The sequence below is a fragment of the Bufo gargarizans genome, chromosome 7 (assembly GCF_014858855.1).
Source record: "Bufo gargarizans isolate SCDJY-AF-19 chromosome 7, ASM1485885v1, whole genome shotgun sequence".
Taxonomy (NCBI): domain Eukaryota; kingdom Metazoa; phylum Chordata; class Amphibia; order Anura; family Bufonidae; genus Bufo; species Bufo gargarizans.
In genome coordinates this window covers 52694011-52710275 of record NC_058086.1, presented here as the reverse complement: position 1 = coordinate 52710275, position 16265 = coordinate 52694011, and the positions used below count along the sequence as shown (strand labels likewise).

The window sequence follows — 16265 nt, the reverse complement described above, 5'->3', positions numbered from 1 at the left end:
CATTCATTTCTATAGGGCAGACGGCAATAGCCGAGCCAGCGCTCGGCTATTTTCGGAGGCCCCATATAAATGAATGGAGGGCGGCTGCGCATGCGCAGTGCGCCCTCCGTTCATTTCCCCGCTCCGTTCTCATTGGGACCCGCACCTATCAGATAATGGGGGCACATCCTAGCGATATGTCCCCATTTTCTGAGATGGGAAAACCCCTTTAAGTGCACTGAGGGCAGGGCCAAGCCTCTCTGTGCACCCATGCCCCTCCCTCTTCCAGCCAGGGGCGGGGCACGGGTGCACAGTGGCTTGGCCCCGCCCTTGGTGCACCTAACTGCTCATTTTCAAATGGATTACAAGTCCCTATTCTTTAGAATGAAGCCATGGACCGCAGACGGGCGTCCTTCCACAGGGCGGTGTCGCGGGGACTCCTGCCAACAGATTTAGGCCTCATGCACATGACCATAGTTTCGTTTTGCACCCGATCCGTGTTTTTTGCGGATTTGATGTGGAGCTATTCATGGAGCCACAAAAGACCGCGTGCTGTCCGCATCCGTATATCCGTTCTGCAGCCGCACAATAAAAACAGAAAATGAGTAAGACTTTTCTCTAGAGTCTAGACGGTGCTCGCGGACACCGCCATGTACAGGAGGGCTTATCTAAAGCGTGCAGAAAAAGAGAAGTCACCCATAGCAACCGGATTCCAGCTGATCTTCCAGAAGCTTCCGCCTGATTGGTTGCTATGGGTCCACTCCCCCCCTCGCCGTATAGACGATTCCTCACGTGCTTCGCTCTCCCGGCTAACAGCGTCTCTGTTGCTATGTGTGACGTCACGCCATCTCTATTCTCGCGAGGTTTCGAAACTAACAAACTTACCCAGGATCCTTTGCGTTTCCTCTTTCCTGCCAGCGCCTGAGAATGGGTATGTCATGGCCGCTCTGCTGTGTGTAGGGGACTGACCGCAATCCTTGTCCATCTGCCCGCTCCGGGTCCTCAGGCGCCCGTTTAGCAGCTGGGGTGCTCGGGTGGCGTCTGGGCTCTCTGGACCGGGCGGTATCGGGGAGACGTTTGGTCGCCGAATGTGGGATTCGAGGTATTGGTGAAGTCCGGGGCTCCGGGCCTGACGGACGCCGCCATACTGCTCGGTCTGCGCCCGGGGTCGTGGATAGAGTATAAGTGCCTGTTCTGTGATTCCCCGCTCCGAGTAATAACCCCCGTTCACCCCCCTTCGCCCATGATGTTGGTACAGTCCGTGCATGTTATAGTAGGCGGCCTCTGCCATTGTGGCCTCTGTGGAGGGGTGCCATGTCCTGTCACTATCCTGCCCTGTGCCCCTCTTATTTTATAGTGTAGGAGCCTGGCATCTGTTCCAGGTGCTGAGGCCTGCCCTCTGTGCTTGCGTCTTGCAGCTCTGGGCACCGTTGCGCCCTGGTTCCTGCCTGCGGGCAGAGTGCATGTGATGACTTTATTTCATGCTGCGAATTTCTGAACTTGCAATGTGGAAAACTCCTTGGAGAGCTGAGCACTCTGCCCCGTCCTGAGCGGTCAGCGCGGCGGTCACTTGTGTTTGCTGCGCTTATAACTGCTGCCCCCCAATCCCACAGGTATCTCAAGGGACAACTGGCACAAGCGCCGCAAGACCGGAGGCAAACGGAAGCCCTACCACAAGAAGAGGAAGTATGAACTGGGCCGTCCAGCCGCCAACACAAAGGTGCTGACCGCAGTGTATAAGAAGAGTTGTCAGGTTGTCGGCCCCTTTTTTGCTGGGCCGGCGCCTTCAGGTCTCGTTTTATCGCCCAGGACATCTTGTTTTGTGCGGCGGTGGCGTGTGTGATGAAGTGCTGTCCTTAGGGCGGCAGTGGCAGCCGTTTTGGCCTGTTTCTGCTGCCGTCCGATGTTAGGCTCGTCATAGTTACACTGACACGTTACTTTTATTATAATGGAAGATTTTAGTTAATTGCTTTAAGAGTTTATAAAAGTTTTTCTCTTGCTGCAGATTGGTCCGCGCCGTATCCATACCGTGAGAGTCCGCGGCGGAAACAAGAAATACCGCGCTCTGAGGTTGGACGCTGGCAACTTCTCCTGGGGCTCGGAGTGTAAGTGTCAACCTGTAGGGGTTTTCTGGAGGGATAGCCCTGGTGGCTTTTTGACCATCTTATCTTTCCGCGCCCTTATTGCTGCTGAGCCAGGGAAGATGTGATGTGTGGCCGGCGGTACGATGAGGGAGGTCTCCATGCTTCGGCGGATGCCATATGAGTCCGGTGGTGCGAGTGATGAGAACTGTGACCTTATGTGATGGTCGTACTGTCATTCTGACACGTGGACCTCACCATGCTAGGATCAGTCATAGTTACACTGACCGCGCCGCTCTGTTCTGCGCTCTGCTCGTTGTGGCTGTGCCCCTTCTTCCATTAACGGAACCTTTGCCTCCCCGTCAGGTTGTACCCGCAAGTCCAGAATCATTGACGTCGTCTACAACGCTTCCAACAACGAGCTGGTTAGAACCAAGACCCTGGTGAAGAACTGCATTGTCCTGGTCGACAGCACCCCCTACAGACAGTGGTATGAAGCACACTACGCCACACCACTTGGACGCAAGAAGGGAGCCAAGCTGGTAAGTCATGTGACATGGCTCCATCGCACGCCAGAGTCTTCCGGTGATGATAACCTTGTCCAGTTCTGCTACTGAATGGAAAGAGATGATCATGGTGTATCTGAGGAAGACTGAGCTGCCCCGTGCGGAGGAGCCGCTCGTGCTGGGCCTTGTGCCTCCTGAACGGCTCACCCAGATCTGTAATGAAAAGTTCTGCAACTTTATACTTTTCCATGTCTTACTGTTTTTCAAGATCTCTGCTTTTGGTCAGTGACTTGAAACATTCATTATTCATCCTAATTCCGAGGAGGGTTTGCTGTGATGGTATCCAGTCTGGATTCCAGGTCAGAGAGCCTTGTGCCGTCAGGTCTGTCAGCTTCCCCCATTCACTGACAAAGTAACCTTGAAACTGGGAAAGTATGAGCCCAGGTGGGACCAGCTCCAGGGTTACTGGTCGACTAGGCCTGTGTCTAAACTATAAATCCTGTTCACGTGCTTCAGACGGCGTGTCTACCGTAAAGCAGTGCAGGAGCAGGAACCAGAGATGGTCCTATGTAAGGGCTCTTTTACACTTGCGTTCTTTTCTTCCGGCATAGAGTTCCGTCGTCAGGGCTCTATGCCAGAAGAATCCTGATCAGTTTTATCCTAATGCATTCTGAATGGAGTGAAATCCGTTCAGGATGTCTTCAGTTCCGGAACGGAACTTTTTTTGGCCAGAGAAAATACCGCAGCATGCTGCGCTTTTTGCTCCGGCCAAAAATCCTGAAGACTTGCCGCAAGGCCGGATCCGGAATTAATGCCCCTTGAAAGGCATTGATCCGGCCTTAAGCTAAATGTCGTTTCGGCGCGTTGCCGGATCCGACGTTTAGCTTTTTCTGAATGGTTCCCATGGCTGCCGGGATGCTAAAGTCCTGCCAGCCATGGTAAAGTGTAGTGGGGAGCAGCATACTTACCGTCCGTGCGGCTCCCGGGGCACTCCAGGGTGACGTCAGGGCGCATGGGGCGCTCTGACGTCATTCTGGAGCGCCACGGGAGCCGCACGGACTGTAAGTATACCGCTCCCCGCTCCTACTATGGCAACCAGGACTTTAATAGCATCCTGGGTGCCATAGTAACACTGAAAGCATTTTGAAGATTGATCAGTCTTCAAATGCTTTCAGTTCACTTGCGTTTATCCGGATCCGGACAACGCAAGTGTGAAAGAGGCCTTAAGTGGATTTCTACCTCAATTATTGTTTTTTCTTATTTTGATTTAAATGGGGACAAACATGGCTGCACCGAGACCCACCTATAAGTCAGTTGGTGAGGTCCCCCCTTGGGAATGCTGCAGGCCGATCACGTCCAATGTGTGAACATGGCGTCAGAGGCTGACGAGCACAGAAGTGTCAGGTCTGTGCCTTGTGGCCCCAGGCAGCGCACCACTCGGTTGGAAATCAGTGTGACAAAAATTACTTCCCGTAAAACATGTTTTTACTGTGCAAAAATCTGAAAGAAAACCCCCTTTACACATTTTGTCAGCACACTCTTACCAACCTATAAAGTTAACTAGTTGTGACCGGCCTGAGTGGGCAGTTGGGAGACTTCTGAATGCTCCTGGGCCTTCCATAGCCGAGCTCCTATTAAGCCCTGCCTCAGGCCGGAATCATTGCTTCTACCATACACTGCAATCTATCAATTAAATGTTCAATTCCCTTAAAAATAAAAAAGCTAAAATTTAGCATTCAGATCCTTTCCCATTTTCCAAATAAAAATAATTAGCATCACCACAGCCAAAAGTATCAAGTCTATTAAAATATAAAAGTATTTATCCTATGCTGTGGCAGTGCTGCACTGAAATATACAAAATTTACCATATACCGCTGTATTAAATCACAGTAGTATATAGGAGAATCCATCTATACAGACGGGGAACTTATATTGTGAGCCCCATTGGGGACAGGTTGATGCTAAAGCGCTGCGGAATATAGCAGCGCATAAAATAATGACTTTGGGTTCCCTAGGGGGGCTTAAAAAATTGATCAAAACCTCCCAGTTTCCATAATAAAAAGCAACAAAAAAAATCATAGGCATTGCTATGTCCCAAAATACCCAACTATTAAAATATAAAGGTATTTATGATGTAAAAGAGAATCAAAATGACTGAATTGCAGTTGTTTCTTCACATCCCCCCCAAAAATAAAGTTTAATAGTCCCAAAACTTAAAATGGTATAAATAAATAAAAACTACAGATCACCCGGCAAAAAATGTAGCCCTTGCACAGCTCTGTAAATGCAAATAATTTTTTTCCAGCTTATTTTTAAGTTTTAAAATCTAAAGAACCATTTATTACTAGAAGCAGAATGCAGGGGGCAGTTTTACTGCAGGTTAGGGTTGTTTCGATACCAAACTTTACACTAGACTTCGATGCCATAAAAAGGGATTGCGATACTCGATACCATACAGAAAAAAAGCTGCGTGCATTTTATGGAACATCTGGCCCATAATAAAACAGTCCGATCCTATTTCTTTGGGGGGGGGGGGAGACAAGGTGACAAACAATGGCGCATTGTGCAGCTTTTTTTTTTCTGTTCCAGCGTTCACCGCATAGGACTTTTATATTTTAATTTTTTGGACGTGGCGATATGTAATGTTTATTGGTTATATATTTAATGTGAAATTGGGAAAGAGGGTGCTTTAGGATGAATAGGATCTCACATAATGCACACAGCAGCGGGAGCTGACTATGGCAGCCAGGGCTTCAGTAGCATCCTGGCTGCCATGGTAACTGATCGGAGCCCTGAGATTACACTGCTGGAGCTCTGATCAGAACTGCCACTGCGCCACCAACTATTTTAATACTGGGGGGTGGGTGCACTGTGCCACAATGATGAAATTTAATAAAGGAGGCGGGTGTGGCACCTGAGGGGTTAACTGCCGCTGATCGCAGCTCCCCGCCAGCAGCCCCCTCGTGGATTTGTATTAAACCTTTACTTTCATTGGTGGCGCATTGGAGAGGGAGAGACTGCTTCCTTCTCCCCTGTGCTGCTGAGGGAACATGAGCGCGCTGAGCAGCGCGCGCCATGTTCTCTGATACTGGACTGCACAATAGCAAAGCCTAGTATCGAAAATGGGCAAATCAAGGTCAATACCAGGCAAAAGTATCGATTGGGATACCCGAAACAACCCTACTGCAGATGTTGATGACAAAGTACAGGGTCTCTATGGTAAAGTGGCGTCATGTGACATCATCTGCGCGATGTGCATGGGGAGCAGCTCTCGTCTTATCACACTCCAGATTGCAGGTGAAGGAACTGATCAGTCTCTGCCATGTTCCCTTGTTAAGCAGGATATTGAATGATTTGCTTTTTTGTAAAATGCACTTCCTGTAAATAGATGTAATGTGGTATAGTCAGTGGGAAGAATGATGGGAGACCTGATAGGGGGCTTGTTGCTTTTTCTCTTAGCCGTGGTGTTGTGAAGCCACGTGGTGTCCAGCACAGGTCCGGCGGCTGCAAGTTTCCTCCAGTAATGTGCACGTGTCGCATAGATGCTGGATGCCGAGCGATGTTACCACTCCAACAGCCTGGGCTGTGAGACTTTCCCCTGTAACCGCAAGATCTTAAATAGTCAGAGGATTTTAGTAAATAAACCCCTGAGTTAGTGAAGTTTGGGAGTAGAATCTGTGGATGAGGGAGGTTGTGGTTCTGCTGCAGATGTCTCAGTGGGTCAAACTTCTCACTTCTTCCCCACAGACTCCAGAAGAGGAAGAAATTCTGAACAAGAAAAGATCCAAGAAAACCCAAAAGAAGTATGAGGAGCGCAAAAAGTTGGCAAAGATCGGCACTCTGCTGGAGGAGCAGTTCCAACAGGGCAAACTGCTCGGTGAGTGCCAACTTCAAATCATGAGCCGGTAGTGGAGGTCTTTAAAGGGGCATTCTATTTGGCTAAAGTTCACATAGGTGTTGGTCATACTGCTGGGACCCCCACCAGTCATGTGAACTGGGGCCCTGTACCCCCTTGCAGCTCACCTGAAAAGAACGGAGGGGCTGGTTGCACATACGCGTGGCTGCACTTAATTTTTATTGGAGTTCTGGATATAGCGGAGTACAGCGCTTATCTGTCTCTGGGACTCCCGTAGAAAGGAATGGAGTGCATGTGTGCCACTGGCCTTTTCATTCTTTTGAGGGGAGCTGCAGGAGGTAAAGGGCCCCATGTTCTCATGATTGGTGGGGGTCCCTAGCAGTTTGAACACCTCAGATCTGATAGTTTACCTCCTGTCCTGTGGATAGGGGATAACGTTAACCAATTGGCATACCCCTTTAACTCCTTGAAGAGGGGTTCCTCACTTCATGCTCTGGGAGAATCACTATGGGCAGCAGGGGGCTGTAAGTTTCACCTGGCTTCTTGGGATTAATCAGTGGCCTGAATATTATCCATTTGGGGCACTTTCACACTAGCGGTTTTTCTTTTCCGGCGCTGAGTTCCATCCTAGGGGATCTAGACCAGAAAAGAAATGATCAGTTTTATCCCCATGCATTCTGAATGGAGAGCGATCCGATCAGGATGCATGAGGATGTCTTCAGTTTAATCTTTTTGACTGAGGCAAAAGATAAAACCGCAGCATGCTCTGGTTTTATCTCCAGCCAAAAAACTGAAGACTTGCCTGAATTGCATAGGAATGTTGGTGCCGGATCCTTCATTCAAAATGCCGGATCCGTTCTTCTGGTCTGCGCATGCACGGACTGAAAAATAAATGATGCTGGAAAGACAGATCCGGCATTCCAATGCATTTTTTTCAGACTGACCAGGATTCTGATCAGTCTTACAAATGCCATCAGTTGGCATATGTTTTGCTGGATCCGGCAGGCAGTTCCGGTGACAGAACTGCTGGCCGGATCACCTTGCCGCAAGTGTGAAAGTGGCCTTATAATTGACGGGAGGTTACTCGCTGAGGAAGATCTCATCCTTTCTGTGAAAACCTCCTGAGCTTTTTCTCTTGGAGATATTAGAAGCTGCATTAACGATGGTCTTCAGAGGGTCTTAGTCAGATTGGTTCATGCATAAACTGAACCTATGTAGTTGTCCTGGTGGGAGTTGTATTTCCCCAGCAGTTGGTCACCGCTTGTGTCGGTTTTACAATGTGTAACCTGTTGCGCTCTCTTCACAGCCTGTATAGCCTCCAGGCCAGGCCAGTGCGGCAGAGCTGATGGATACGTCCTCGAGGGCAAGGAATTGGAGTTCTACCTGAGGAAGATCAAGGCCAAAAAAGGCAAATAAACGTCTCTCCAACTGTTCGCTCCAAATAAAAAAAAAAAATGTATTATACCAGTCTGCTCCGTCTGCTTCATTTCCTGCCGTCCTCGGTGACTTGTCCGCTGAGGGATTGTGGCGGTGACTCCGCACTGTTAAGTGTCTCCTTAGTCTTCTCCTTGGCTCTGGGGTCTCATTCCGGTGCAAGAACAAATCCCTTCTAGCAGAAAGGCCGGGCCCCGCGCTGACCTGTTCTTTCCGAGAGTTGGGTACAAACGCTGTGAACGTCAGTAACATGGATCTGTGAGGCTTTACTGTCCCTGTGGACGCGCACAATAAATGCCAGATTGTGGTTTTGTCTCAACTCTTTCTCCTCTGTATTGGTTTGTCATGGAGTGTGCGGCTGCCAGAAGGAAAGTGGGGGATTAACAGCTGCCATGTATATTCTGTGCATGATCACAGGGGGGCTTCAGGAGACCCGGGAGAGCTCAGTCTAGCAGCGGAGTCTGTAAGACTAGTAACATATGGGGCCGTCAGCAGACTGGTGTAAAGTGGAACTGGCAGAGTTGCACATAACCATTCAGATTACAGCTTTTATTTTTGAAGGCTCCTTTTGAAAATGAAAGGTGGGATCTGGTTGTTTTTTATGGGCAACTAAGCCAGTTCTACTTTACATCAGTTTGCTAAAGGACCAAATTGTATGTAAGGCAGGAACAGAGATGTATGTCCGTCCATCTGGTTCTCCTCCAAAGTCGATCCAGAGGAAAGCAAAACCCTCATGAGGTAGGAGCCAGTTGTCCTCATTTTAGGAGGAAACATAAAATAAAAATTAGATCTAAAAATCTGCTAAATGCCTTGTGGTTGGAGCCGTAAAACATAAGACTCAACCTTACTCGCCTTTTAAATGTCCCGTCTGCTCCATTCAGGGCCTGGTGAATAAAGAAAAACACGGAGCTCGCCGAACCGTTATAAAAATATAATTTTTATTGTGACATACTTTTTAACGGCTTAATTTATATAGGTTTTAAATTAAGAGGGCGACCGCGTGCCATCCTGGTGCTGAACATATGTCAAAAAAATTAATACCAAGTGTATCCAAATGTAACATAATTACCAGATATTTAAACATAGTGAGTTGTACATACAGGGAATATACAAGGAGTCTCAGTAACGTTGGTTGCGTGGCGAAGGGATTAGGAAACGCATGCGCTAAAGTCCTAAACTGGAATAGGTTCACAGTAATAACCAAGTATAGAGTCTCCTCTATCCAGTGCCAGTGTGACACAAAAACAGACTCCACTAATGATGATGGCGCTACCCTGACGCACAGTCACCCGGTGATGTTGGTACAGCATGCCATCATTAGGGGAGTCTGTTTTGGGGCCATACTGGCACTGGATAGGAGACTCTCTATACTCGGTTATTGCTGTGAACCTATTTCAGTTTAGGACTTTAGCGCATGCGTTTCCTAATCCCTTCGCCACGCAACCAACGTTACTGAGACTCCTTGTATATTCCCTGTATGTACAACTCACTATGTTTAAATATCTGGTAATTATATTACATTTGGATACACGTGGTATTTTTTTATGTATGTGCAGCACCAGGATGGCACGCGGTCTCCCTCTTACTTTTTAACGGCTTACTTTATATATAATGTTTTAATCATGTCACAAAAATATTTTTATAACTGTACTGCAAGCTTTTTTTTTTATTTGGCTGGTGTACGCAGGAGCTGGTACCGAGTCATTTTCTATAGGTGGCCTCATGGTGCGGTCGGGTAGATACCTTTCTCCACCCCCCACCATTAAGTCGTCCTCTGGTCTCTTCCATGCAGTGTCTGCAGCAGCACGTGCCTGCTGAGGTCCTGTGATTGTACGTGGCGTCACTGCTGTGGGCGCGCTGACAACCTGCACACAAATGATGGGGGTTTAACCAATTTTTATTCAGTTTTCCATGTATTTGACATTTTGATACTCATTAAGCATATTTCACCTTGTGTATACAGAGAAAACAGATTTTTGTCATTAAATGAGCAAAGACATTTATTGTTCCCTAATATCCCCCGATGCTGTAATAATCCATAATCCATTCTTGTACTATGAGGCCAGTCTCAGACTCGGTGCGGCTTCTGATCCTGACTGCATCATATGACTAGGATTAAGTACATAGAATCAACTGTATATCCTAATGTTGTCTCTAATTACTAAATGAAGTCATTCGCGATATCTCTGGGATCAAATGGTTTTAAAACAAAATCCTCACGGTTCTTTGGATGGATTCAACATTACTTCTGGACTTTGATGCAGATCTATCCCTCCACAAACCACACAGACGGACATGCTGCAGAGCTCCATATCCGCATGTAAGAAAGAACCCAATGATACACGAGATTTCTCCCGGTATACACTCTGCTGCTGTATTGCGTTACTGGTTTTCTGCATTGTGTGCATGTAGCATAAGGCGCCACCAGCTGCAGATTTCTGCACCATAGCCACAATTTCTAATAATGGATTTTGGTGCGGCTTAGATTTTGTTTGGCCACAGATCTCACTCACGTGACCATAATTGAGACGCTGCGGATTACAAAATCTGCACGGCAGGTCAATTTCTGCACAGAAAATATCTGCAAAGTGAACACGAGATTTGTATAATGTCATACGCTTTGCTGGTGCTGTACTACCCTGCGGTTTTCCACACATAAGGGTTTGTCCACAGGATATCGAACAACCAGGAAAAAGTGCGCATGTTACGCGTTGCAAAGAGTGAAGATAAGCAACGTGGACTTGGAATCCTCATGTCCATTCCACGCAGGTTTCCTCATGATCCAGCTCTCTATACACCGCTCCGTCTACGAGGGAGATAATCAGCGTCTGTATATACAATCGATAAAAAGTACGTCACACAGACCTGAGCCTTGTGTCCGTGTATAAGTATCAGTGCGGATATGTTCTGAAGCCGCAGTGTCCGTGTATAAGTATCAGTGCGGATATGTTCTGAAGCCACAGCGTCCATGTATAAGTATCAGTGCGGATATGTTCTAAAGCCGCAGTGTCCGTGTATAAGTATCAGTGCGGATATGTTCTAAAGCCGCAGCATCCGTGTATAAGTATCAGTGCGGATATGTTCTGAAGCCGCAGCGTCCATGTATAAGTATCAGTGCGGATATGTTCTAAAGCCGCAGCGTCCGTGTATAAGTATCAGTGCGGATATGTTCTGAAGCCGCAGCATCCATGTATAAGTATCAGTGCGGATATGTTCTGAAGCCGCAGCGTCCATGTATAAGTATCAGTGCGGATATGTTCTAAAGCCGCAGCGTCCGTGTATAAGTATCAGTGCGGATATGTTCTGAAGTCTCAGCGTCCGTGTATAAGTATCAGTGCGGATATGTTCTGAAGCCACAGCGTCCGTGTATAAGTATCAGTGCGGATATGTTCTGAAGCCGCAGCGTCCGTGTATAAGTATCAGTGCGGATATGTTCTGAAGCCACAGCGTCCGTGTATAAGTATCAGTGCGGATATGTTCTGAAGCCGCAGCGTCCGTGTATAAGTATCAGTGCGGATATGTTCTGAAGTCTCAGCGTCCGTGTATAAGTATCAGTGCGGATATGTTCTGAAGCCACAGCGTCCGTGTATAAGTATCAGTGCGGATATGTTCTGAAGCCACAGTGTCCGTGTATAACTATCAGTGCGGATATGTTCTGAAGCCGCAGTGTCCGTGTATAAGTATCAGTGCGGATATTTTCTGAAGCTGCAGCGTCCGTGTATAAGTATCAGTGCGGATATGTTCTGAAGTCTCAGCGTCCGTGTATAAGTATCAGTGCGGATATGTTCTGAAGCCACAGCGTCCGTGTATAAGTATCAGTGCGGATATGTTCTGAAGCCACAGTGTCCGTGTATAACTATCAGTGCGGATATGTTCTGAAGCCGCAGTGTCCGTGTATAAGTATCAGTGCGGATATTTTCTGAAGCTGCAGCGTCCGTGTATAAGTATCAGTGCGGATATGTTCTGAAGTCTCAGCGTCCGTGTATAAGTATCAGTGCGGATATGTTCTGAAGCCGCAGCGTCCGTGTATAAGTATCAGTGCGGATATGTTCTGAAGCCGCAGCGTCCGTGTACAAGTATCAGTGCGGATATGTTCTGAAGCCACAGCGTCCGTGTATAAGTATCAGTGCGGATATGTTCTAAAGCCACAGTGTCCGTGTATAAGTATCAGTGCGGATATGTTCTGAAGCCGCAGTGTCCGTGTATAAGTATCAGTGCGGGTATGTTCTGAAGCCACAGCGTCCGTGTATAAGTATCAGTGCAGATATGTTCTGAAGCCGCAGTGTCCGTGTATAAGTATCAGTACGGATACGTCCTGAAGTTGCGGCGTTCGTGCGTTGCACAAATTATATTTCTCATGTGATTATGACTATTGAACACAATGGAAGCTGCAAACGTGTGAACAGGGGCTTAAACCCAGGAGCTGATGATGAATACCTGTGTGGCGGTGCCCTGTGGAGGATTGTGGTAGTAGTTCAGACAGGCAGAATTTGTAGCAGTCAGCTAATAAGCCCCTAAAGATTTCTGCTGGTCTCCAGAAAGATGGCGGCCGTCGTGTTACTGATATTTTCCTTTTCTTCTACCGTTTATCGCAGCACTGGATGCAGTATGGAGAAGCGAGTCACGTGATGGGTGATGGCGCCACACAAAAGCTGCGACTCCTGTGAGGCCGAGTAACAGCTGAGAGGAGGCGCCCTGTGAAGGGAAAACGTGCGGTCAGGAACTGCAAACTGGCGCAATGGAAAAACGGCTAATGTGAACATAACAAAGGGGAGGCTGAGAGTAGTTGTGCCAATGGTGATTGTCCTCCGTCAGTGGGGGAGGGTGATAAGAAGGACACGTGGGTCATGACGTAGGGGACGAGGGCGGGAACAGAAGTCATAGGTCTCTCTGAGGCCGGAAATCTCGCGAGGTTTGGCCGGTACATAAGAGCGCCTCCCGCCTTGTGCAGTCTTTTCGTGTGACGGAAGGAGCCGCGCTGGTCGGTGAGTGTCCGGGGTGCCGGGGACGGGGGTGCGGGGCCGATGTGTATAGGGGGAGCACATGGAGAAGACTGGGGGTAGGAGGACTGTATACCGGCTGCAGCCGCTGCTGGGAGCCATGACTATTGTAATATATGCATTGTATAGGTCAGGCTGCATTCAGGGCACCAGGGGTGTAGCTATCATGAGGCAAACAAGGCATTTGCCTAGGGCGGCACTTGGCATGAGAGGGTGCTGTGCCCAGTACATGCAACTCTCACCATAGAGACGTAACCCCTTCCTCACATGACCCCCTCCCTGTCACGTGAGACACTGACGCAGCGCAGCATGGAGATGCGGCGTGCACAGCGGCAAAATGAAGCCGGGCATGAGATGGCGTCCGCAGAGCTGGCGGAGTGGAGGAGGGAGGCTCGGGGCTGCCGCTGTCTCTCTACTTGTTTGACATCTGGGTCTTCCTCCTGTTTGACCTGATCCTGTTCATCTCCCTGCTGCCCTGAGCCGGTGAGTGGTGGCTGGAATGCCCCTGCAGTGTATGCGCCACATAGGGCATGATCCACTGTAATGTAGGGGCACCCACCTGTCTGCCTCTGCAGTGTATGGGCCACATAGGTGGGTGCCCCTACATAACGGTGGATCGTGCCCTGTCTGCCCCCTGCAGTGTATGGACCACATAGGTGGGTGCCCCTACATTAGTGGACCATGCCCTGTCTGCCCCCTGCAGTGTATGGACCACATAGGTGGGTGCCCCTACATTATGGTGGATCATGCCCTGTCTGCCCCTGCAGTGTATGGACCATATAGGTGGGTGCCCCTACATTAGTGGATCGTGCCCTGACTGCCCCTGCAGTGTATGGACCACATAGGTGGATGCCCCTACATTAGTGGATCGTGCCCTGTCTGCCCTGCAGTGTATTGACCACATAGGTGGGTGCCCCTACATTATGGTGGATCATGCCCTGTCTGCCCCTGCAGTGTATGGACCATATAGGTGGGTGCCCCTACATTAGTGGCTCATGCCCTGTCTGCCCCTGCAGTGTATGGACCATATAGGTGGGTGCCCCTACATTAGTGGCTCATGCCCTGTCTGCCCCTGCAGTGTATAGACCATATAGGTGGGTGCCCCTACATTAGTGGCTCATGCCCTGTCTGCCCCTGCTGTGTATGGACCATATAGGTGGGTGCCCCTACATTAGTGGATCGTGCCCTGTCTGCCCCTGCAGTGTATTGACCATATAGGTGGGTGCCCCTACATTACAGCGGATCATGCCCTGTCTGCCCCTGCAGTGTATGGGTGGTAGCCTGTGAATCTGCCTTTGCTATGGGAAGACACTGCCCCTCTGATCATCCAGCAGGGACTCCCATAAATACTAAATTGGCGATAAATAATGGGGCAGTTAGGGCTGTGTCTTCCCATAGCTAAGGCAGATATTGTGCTTTTTTTTAATTTTTAAAATGATACTGCCATTTTATTGTATTTGTGCTAATTTCTGTGCTGGGGGGGGGGCAGTTTTTCTTCCTGTGATGAGAACGTTGTCCAGTTCTGCTGCTGATGAGTGGTGATGACACTGCTACTTCTGAGGAAGCATTGGTCAGGTCCCTGTAGAGCGTCAGCTCCTGGGCCCAGTGACTGGGGATTACTTGGTGCTGGGATTTGGTTGCAGGGTTTTCCAAATTTTCATCCTTATGACTTTTTATCTATTTGCAGGGTTCATGGCGGCCGTGCCTGGATCTGTGGCGGCAGAGCGCGGTAAGTGTCGGCTGTGTCTATGTGGATCTCTGCAGGTGGCGTCTACTAGTGATGAGAACCTTGTCCAGTTCTGCTACTGACGGTCAGCGATGACATCGACTATTCTGAGGCAGATGCCCCTGCAGTGACCAGATATTGGGGGAGGGGGCTTCAAGCTCTCTGATGTCTGAGACGAGGGACTTGCAGCCAGAAAGCTTGCCGGTGTATAATGTACCCTGGATTCTGGGCTAAATCTCCCCAGTGCCAGACTCTGGGCTGATGCATTGTAACAACCCTTCAGCTACGTGAGCAGCACTGGGGAGACTAGCTGCATCCAGAGGGTCAGCGCTCAGCTCTCTGGTCGTCAGTGTCTGGTCGCCTTCAGATGGGATGTAATGTCTGCACGTATCCCCCCCCTCTAATCCTTGTCTTCTCTGCAGGTTGAAGTTGGTGACTGAGGACGTGGCGCCGTGGGACAGCCTGTGGTTTTGTATGTGTATGGTTTCAATAAAGCTTTATTCTTCCCTTTGCTTTGGCTCAGTGTCATAATTTGTAGTCCGCACTGCCGAGGGTCTCCTGGTCCCTTCTAATGACCTCGGAGACTCATTATTCAGTGCCAGATTAACCCCTTCCTGCAGATTGGCCGGGCCGTCCCGTGACTCGTTCATTCCGAAGGTTGGGTACAAGATTCCCTGCTGAGATCTGTATGTGGTGGGTGCTGCTGTATGGCACCTGAAGGTGTTTGCGGTCACGGGTGTAGAAGACTCAGACCCACTGTACATGGGGGGAGGGGGGTGGGGTGTAGAAGCCTCAGGACCGAGCCTTAGTGCTGTGGTTGTGGCCCAAGTCCTGGTGTGCACAGACCCCTGACCACGTTTGTCACACGGGTGAGAATTCCATGTGGGTGTAAGGTGAACGCACTGAATCTGGACCCATTCACTTCTATGGGGCTGTGCAGATGAGCAGTGGTTTTCACGCATCACTTGTGCGAAAATCGCAGTATGTTCTATATCTTGTGTTTATTGCGCAGGCCCCATAGAAGTAAATGGGGCTGCATGAAAATTGCAAGTGCGGATGCGGTGCGATTTTCGTGCATGGTTGCTAGATGTTAGTAAATTGGTTAAAGTCAATTTACTGTGTTTTCCCTTATAACACGGTTATAAAGGAAAATAATAGCATTCGTAATACAGTATGTTTAGTAAAATGTCCATTGATGGGTTACAAAAATGAACACTACTTGTTCACGCAGGTTCTTTCAGGACCTTTGACATAATCGCGCTCAGCACGTGGTGATGTCAGCGCAGGTCCTGCTGAATGAGGATGGAAGGATCTTCTCTAATAATTCAGCAGGACCTGCGCTGACGTCACCACGTGCTGAGCGCGATTATGTCAAAGATCCTAAAAGACGATGCCGGTTGTGCAAACAAGAGGATGAGGTGAGTAATATTTTTTTAACCCCCTCGTGGCACATATTAGGCTACTTTCACACTAGCGTTCGTCGGTCCGCTCGTGAGCTCCGTTTGAAGGGGCTCACGAGCGGACCCGAACGCAGCCGTCCAGCCCTGATGCAGTCTGAATGGATGCGGATCCGCTCAGACTGCATCAGTCTGGCGGCGTTCAGCCTCCGCTCGCCTCCGCACGGACAGCTGAACGCTGCTTGCAGCGTTCGGGTGGCCGTGCGGATCCGTCCAGACTTACAAT

General features: G+C 49.1%; 1 protein-coding gene, 1 long non-coding RNA gene and 7 other non-coding genes across 9 annotated transcripts; all 9 read left to right on the top strand.

Annotated features, from left to right (window-relative positions):
* The first annotated feature begins 858 nt into the window (after window positions 1-858).
* On the top strand, window positions 859-7886 carry RPS8 (ribosomal protein S8). The gene is made up of 6 exons (XM_044300821.1): window positions 859-910; window positions 1593-1699; window positions 1985-2084; window positions 2427-2602; window positions 6314-6443; window positions 7729-7886. Exons 1-6 carry the CDS (start codon window positions 907-909, stop codon window positions 7836-7838), a joined length of 627 nt encoding a protein of 208 aa, XP_044156756.1. The 5' UTR covers window positions 859-906; the 3' UTR covers window positions 7839-7886.
* Window positions 1438-1517, top strand: LOC122944265. Its single transcript, XR_006390947.1, has one exon. It is a non-coding gene; the product is annotated as a small nucleolar RNA SNORD55/SNORD39 (small nucleolar RNA).
* On the top strand, window positions 1812-1915 carry LOC122944270. Its single transcript, XR_006390951.1, has one exon. It is a non-coding gene; the product is annotated as a small nucleolar RNA SNORD46 (small nucleolar RNA).
* LOC122944266 lies at window positions 2640-2711 on the top strand. The gene has a single exon (XR_006390948.1). It is a non-coding gene; the product is annotated as a small nucleolar RNA SNORD38 (small nucleolar RNA).
* Window positions 7887-7958: 72 nt separating the features above from the next.
* Window positions 7959-8088, top strand: LOC122944290. The gene has a single exon (XR_006390968.1). It is a non-coding gene; the product is annotated as a small nucleolar RNA SNORA35 (small nucleolar RNA).
* Window positions 8089-12703: 4615 nt separating this feature from the next.
* LOC122943993 lies at window positions 12704-15094 on the top strand. Its single transcript, XR_006390920.1, has 2 exons — window positions 12704-12841; window positions 14544-15094. It is a non-coding gene; the product is annotated as an uncharacterized LOC122943993 (long non-coding RNA).
* LOC122944268 lies at window positions 14351-14421 on the top strand. Its single transcript, XR_006390950.1, has one exon. It is a non-coding gene; the product is annotated as a small nucleolar RNA SNORD38 (small nucleolar RNA).
* LOC122944267 lies at window positions 14627-14699 on the top strand. Its single transcript, XR_006390949.1, has one exon. It is a non-coding gene; the product is annotated as a small nucleolar RNA SNORD38 (small nucleolar RNA).
* Window positions 15095-15121: 27 nt separating the features above from the next.
* Window positions 15122-15252, top strand: LOC122944291. The gene has a single exon (XR_006390969.1). It is a non-coding gene; the product is annotated as a small nucleolar RNA SNORA35 (small nucleolar RNA).
* Window positions 15253-16265: the final 1013 nt, after the last annotated feature.